Below are 6000 nucleotides of genomic sequence, written 5' to 3'. Positions count from 1 at the left end.
GTTGGAAGAACTTTTCTGAAAAAATTCCAATAATCCACTGGCTTGTCTTCATACAGAGTTTTGGTATCAGATAGATGGTGTGTGTGTGTGTCTGTGCACACACGTGTGTGTGTATGGGCAGCCATTGCAGAAAATAACAAAATAAATGAGACTCATTAATTAGTATGAGACTTTACAAAATCCAATATGAAAATATCTCATCTATTTCAAAATAGTTGATGGAAATGGGTCAGCATAACTGGATAATTGTTCTGTTAATGGGATAATTATTCTACTTTAAAAAAGTGAAAATAAATAAATCTTGGAAGAAGCACCATCGTCACCACCAATTTCTCACTTCTAATTTTTCCCAAAGATCGAATTTTTTTTTGAGACGGAGTCTCGCTCTGTCGCCCAGGCTGGAGTAAAGTGGTGGATCTCAGTTCACTGCAAGCTCCGCCTCCCAGGTTCACGCCATTCTCCTGCCTCAGCCTCCCGAGTAGCTGGGACTACAGGCGCCCGCCACTGCGCCCGGCTAATTTTTTGTATTTTTAGTGGAGACGGGGTTTCACTGGGGTCTCGACAATCTGAATATTTTTAAGAACAATTAGGTAAAATTCTAGGACACTATTTGGTTACATTTATTTTTATACACCACAACTTAAAACGGTCTGGATTTTACAATGTTATCACTCCTTACCTTTTTCTAAACATTCAGGCTTTTCTTTGAAGCTGTAATGCTTAAAATGAGCTCAAATTTGCTGCTTGAGTTATACAAAGTCTCAGATCCCTAGTATGCAAATCTAGGACTGTAAACTATAAGTGTCTGTAGCAAAAGACCTAGGAAAATATAAATGGCTTCTATCCACTTACCCTCCATGCCAGGTATCTTTTGGAGGTGAATACAAAACATGTGGCTACATAAGTGATCTATTGCTAAAAAGGTAGGGCCAGCAGTTTTCTGTAGAAGGGGCAGACGCTATCTTTCCACTGTGCCTGGAAATATCCCCTCATAGTGACCTCTCAGTGTATCTGAGGCCACTTGAGGGCCTCAATGACTCCTCCTGGCAATGACTCTCAGCAAGGTGGAAACAGAATCTCCAGGAACAGAGGGTCTTCTCCAGGTGCCAGCTGGTGGGGCCACTAGGATGCACTCAGGAGGAAGTGTGAGCCCCAGTGCCCATCTTCCCTTGGCCAAGGCCAGGAGGACGTCCCACTTGTGCGCGAGGCTGCGGCCTGTGGAGTTCAGCCTGCTCAAAAAATTGCTGTGAGGGTTTCTCTAGTAGACATTGTCAGGTTTGGGGATATTGACAAAGGTTCTTTCCTCAAACCTATCCCAGCCCCATCTTAAGTCCCAGCTCAGCAGAAGCTGTGAAAAGAGCAATGTCAGCAATCCAGCATCACTGAACAGCCGACTCATTTCAAACCCCATTCTCAACTCACGACCCAAGACAGTTGTGCATGCCTGAGTTCTAGGCAGAAACAGGCTAAATTCTCATTTCAGAAAGGAAACCCCGACAGTTCCTGGGTTGGCAAACATTATGCATGGAAACATGAAAACTCTACATTGTCCCAGAATTCTCACTTTGAGAAATTCAGCCACAAACTCTGGTTTCTAAAGATTTCATAGAAAACGCATTTTTTAAAAAATCAAGCTTCTGACTAAATGTCTTTGCTTAATATTAAAAGTAAAACTAATTAAGACTAGTCTAACAAGATACTTAACATAAAAGTATCTAATACTTTGTAGGCACTGATCAGCATAATGAAAATGCCCTGCCCTGTGTCCAGGGTATATTTGTAAAATATACAAATATATTAATAAACCATTTGAAGACGGAAACACTCAAAACATGGTAAGTATCTAGTATTCCTTCCACCCTGGGAATATATATTTTTCAACAGTTAAATAAAGTTGGTGCTGTGGATTAGTGGCTATTTTTCTTCTGCCTCTTATAAATGAATTATGCTGCATTTCTGGTGGAAGCCTAGCTCTCTGTGTTTACTAATTTAGATCTGGGTAGTTATTTCTTGAGCATCACCTAGCATCAGAACATGGCTTATTACAACTATGTTATTGTCACTTTTAAGGAATCAGCTTTGGGGAAATCTTAATTTTCACGATTAAGAACTACTAAAATCAGACAGAATGGAGAACTTGGCCACTCCAGAATGTCACCATCAGTACTGTGATGCTCCTTCTCTCATGTTCAATGGAAAGAATGAATTCTTAACTAATGTATTCTGGGACGGGTAGAGTTCTGGAATTCTATGACAGGATGATAGGCCTAAAGTCCCTTCAAGATTTAGAGGGGACCCACAGCTGGCCACTTCATTCTCATAATCTGCCACACGTACGCCAGCTTTCCAGGTGAGGCAACGCAGAAACAGCAGGTGGCAAATACCTGGCTACATAGTGACTACAATCATTTTACCTCCCATACATTCCCCTCAATGAAAAATGCACAGCCTTCCAGGGGTGAAAGTAATGCACTCTGCTCTGGGAAGGATAGAGAACAGAGAAGTTTATTTTACACTATCCGTCCAAGAAAACGATCGCCATAAACCAGTGCAAAATGTGCAACAGAATCAATAAGTGTGTCTTAGCTCTGAGAGCCCAAATTGGTGATTTCTTCTCCTGTTCCTCAGTTGGGCACGTGCCCCATCCGTTAATGCTGGTTCGCACCACAGACAGAAACATTCAACCAATTTGTAGCAGGTTATTTTTACAAATTCATACCAGAATGTGTACAAGGGACAGGGAAAACCATACCGAATGAATGATAAGTGATCAGTGCTTAAAGTAAATACAAGGGACAGCACGGGCAAGAATCCACAGTTTCAATAAATACAAGTGAACAAGCATGGGTGTGTCTCAACTGGGTGGAATTAGTCTGCATAATAATTCAGCATCATACAAAATCTAGCAGGGCTGTTGAGCAGTGATTGGCAAAAACGTTCACAATAACTTATGCCCTTGAGCAAGTCTGCATGTAACACGTTCTGTGGTTTCAAAGGTGTCAGTTCTCTGTCTTCTCCTTCCCTGGCCATCCCTCCAGGAAGGGAGGGGTGCAGCTGGGCCGGCTTGGCGGAGGCGCCCCGTGAGGAAGGACGTTTGCCCAAGAGCCAGCGGTCAGGGTCCAGTGTACTCAATACCAAGTGGCAAATTGGGACTTAATTGACGACGTCTGTGCAAAGTGCGCTTCTCTCCATTTTCCAAGAAACCAGTGTCTGTAACTCCTGCATGAAAAGCAGTGGTGGCCTCTGGGTCACTCCCTGTCACTCCAAATGCCAAACAACAAGAGCACATCTCAGGGACTCACAAGTCGGGGAAGCTTCTGTTGTTGACTGCCTGGCACCTCATGGATGGGTAGTTTGTTTAACTGGGGCGCCCTTGTCCAAGGCAGGCTAGAACTATTGCTTGAAAACTAGAAAGAACCTAGTGAGAAAGAGATGGTGATGATGGACATGACGGAAGTTGTCTTCTTCCTCCAAAACCTTGTGCCCCCCCCCCCAACCCCAGGGGATGCCCATAAGACTTTAGCGAGGCGTCCTTGGCTATAAAATGTCATGCATTTGTTCTTGGTGGCCTTGCCCAGTGGCTCCTCTAAAAAGCACTACATCCATGCATACTCCAACACATCTGGGATGCAAGCCCAGACAACACGGCAGGTGCAGCCTTTGGGTCATTGATTAATCCAGAGCCCATTGGAAGAAGATGCAAGAGAAGCTCTTGATCTCTGGAAGAAAAGGAGTAAAAGGGGAAGGCCCTCAAAAGAAAACAATCCCCCCAAACCCAGTAACCTAGGCATCATCTCCAAACCAAACAAAATCCCAAACGCTCTCTATAATCGACGGGCCCCCTCCACTCTATTTCTTCAATAGTCTCAGGTCACAAATTAGGTGAGTCTTCCATCAGATAACTTAAAAAAGGAGGGATTGGAATCAGTGTTGCCTGGCTTGGGCCAGTTAGCAGCCAGTTTTTCTAGAATCTCAGTCACTGTTCAAAAATGGAGCTGGAAAAGTCACATGGATGTTGGATGTCTTCACACGGAGGAGGCAGGAAAGGGTGGGTGGGCATGACCCAAGGAGGTGGGGGAGCGAGGATGGGGCAGGGGAGAGCCTGGGCCACCAAAACAGGAGCAGAGGCCTGAGGACAGCACAGGAGAGACGAACGCCGTGGCCCCGGGGGCCTGTGTGACTTGGGGTGCGGCCAGGTCTCGTATTGCACAGAAAAGAAGGAGCTGAGCCTCTGCCGGCACCCAGCAGCTCAGTGGTCCCCGCACATGGGCAGGTTCACAAAGGTGAACACGTTGAACTCAGTCATGATGGAGAAGCACAGGAACACGCCATACAGGAGGAGGCACCCACAGCCCAGCTTCTTGTCCAGCTGCCACTTGTTCAGGTGGACGCCGAACACCTGCAGGGCACAGAACAGGTTCAGAGGGTGCCAGGAGGAGGCAGCAACCTCTGGGGGGCTGGTAGGGGAACCCAGAGGACCCGGGGAAGGGCTGCTGACTGTGGGCCTCGGGCAGGGTGCTGATCCTCTCTGAGCCTGCAAAATCCACCTCTCGTCTCGGATTGTGGGAGGTGAGAACATCAACATCAGGAAGAAAGGAAGCCAGAAGCTGCTGGTTGTAGAAAAACAACTAAAACAAAAGGCAGGACTCACAAGCACATCCCAGCAGCCAACCCTCTTCCATGGAGCTCCAACCCCACACCCCTGTGGGCCCTTCATCTGTTCTGGGCCTTCCCCATCTTGCTCTAAGCAGACCCCCACTCCCCTGGGGACACTGACCCCTCAGTCCTCAGGCAGTGGCGGCTGCATCTCTTCCCATGGCTGCGTCTGGAGGTGAGGAAGTTCCTCCCTCCCCACAGCAAATCATGGCTGCTTCCAGACCATTTTCCTTCTCTCCTCCCTAAAAACACTGAGCCTGGAATCTCGGTTCTTCCCACAGTTCCTCTTGGTTCTGCCTGTTGCAGCCAACGATATAACCCCAGCCACTGCCTATCCCTGAAGCTTCCTTCTCTCCTCCCTAAAAACACTGAGCCTGGAATCTCGGTTCTTCCCACAGTTCCTCTTGGTTCTGCCTGTTGCAGCCAACGATATAACCCCAGCCACTGCCTATCCCTGAAGCTTCCTTCTCTCCTCCCTAAAAACACTGAGCCTGGAATCTCGGTTCTTCCCACAGTTCCTCTTGGTTCTGCATGTTGCAGCCAACGATATAACCCCAGCCACTGCCTATCCCTGAAGCTTTCCACCCGGCTCTTGCCACTCTCCACTGCACTCCTGCTGACTTTCTCTGTGATTTCAATGTCCCCAGATGGGAGAGGGTTTTCCCAACACCCTGCTCCATCAAGTCCTCATCCTTCATCTGGCCTCAGCCACTCACACCCACCAACCCATGTGCTACCCAAATATAAATGAAATAAAATTAAAACACAGCTCCACATTTCAAGTGCTACAGCCAACCATAGCCAGTGGTACTGTCCAGCCCAGGTGCAGGCCGTTTCACTGCAGAAAGGTCTGCTGGGTGGCACTGGGGCCTAGATGTTGCTATTGGCAGTGACAGAATCATCTGTGTTATCTTAGTGTCACTCATCCCACTTTCTGACTCAAATCCCTTCCTTTCTAGCTTACTCCACCTGATTCCCCAGCTCTCACAACTCTGCAAATGCCCGTAGCCCACACCTCATTGATACCATCACCACTTCTCTAGGCTTCACCCACTTTGCCCCTTTCCTTCTCTCCTTCCTCTGATTCAATTCCACCCACACTCTCTGGAGTCACCCCAGGGCATCCACCCTGATTCCCTGGCCTCTCTCTTGCTCAGTTGTCCTTGCTTGGCTAAGTCATAGCCCTTCAGTTCAAGCCAAGTCCCAATCTGGTTCATGCTGCATCCACGCAGCTGTCCATCAGGGTTGGAGGAAATCGGTCAGCCATGTTGATGGGTCTTATTTTAAATTAGAGACCACTGACATTAAGTGGGTCATTCATGCTTTTCAGCAGGAATCTCATCC

General features: G+C 47.2%; 1 protein-coding gene across 2 annotated transcripts in view; it reads right to left on the bottom strand.

The window, feature by feature from the left end:
* Positions 1-2489: 2489 nt before the first annotated feature.
* The window catches only part of SLC24A3 (solute carrier family 24 member 3), a 510137-nt gene continuing 506626 nt past the window's right edge, over positions 2490-6000 (bottom strand). For both annotated transcript variants that reach the window (XM_054541619.2, XM_024238868.3), the window contains one exon: positions 2490-4399. In XM_054541619.2, the coding sequence (XP_054397594.2) occupies positions 4250-4399 (150 nt within the window). In that variant the 3' untranslated portion in view covers positions 2490-4249. The remainder of the gene's footprint in view (positions 4400-6000) is intronic.

Source organism: Pongo abelii, chromosome 21, assembly GCF_028885655.2.
Source record: "Pongo abelii isolate AG06213 chromosome 21, NHGRI_mPonAbe1-v2.0_pri, whole genome shotgun sequence".
Taxonomy (NCBI): Eukaryota; Metazoa; Chordata; class Mammalia; order Primates; family Hominidae; genus Pongo; species Pongo abelii.
This window is presented reverse-complemented; position numbering and strand designations above follow the sequence as displayed.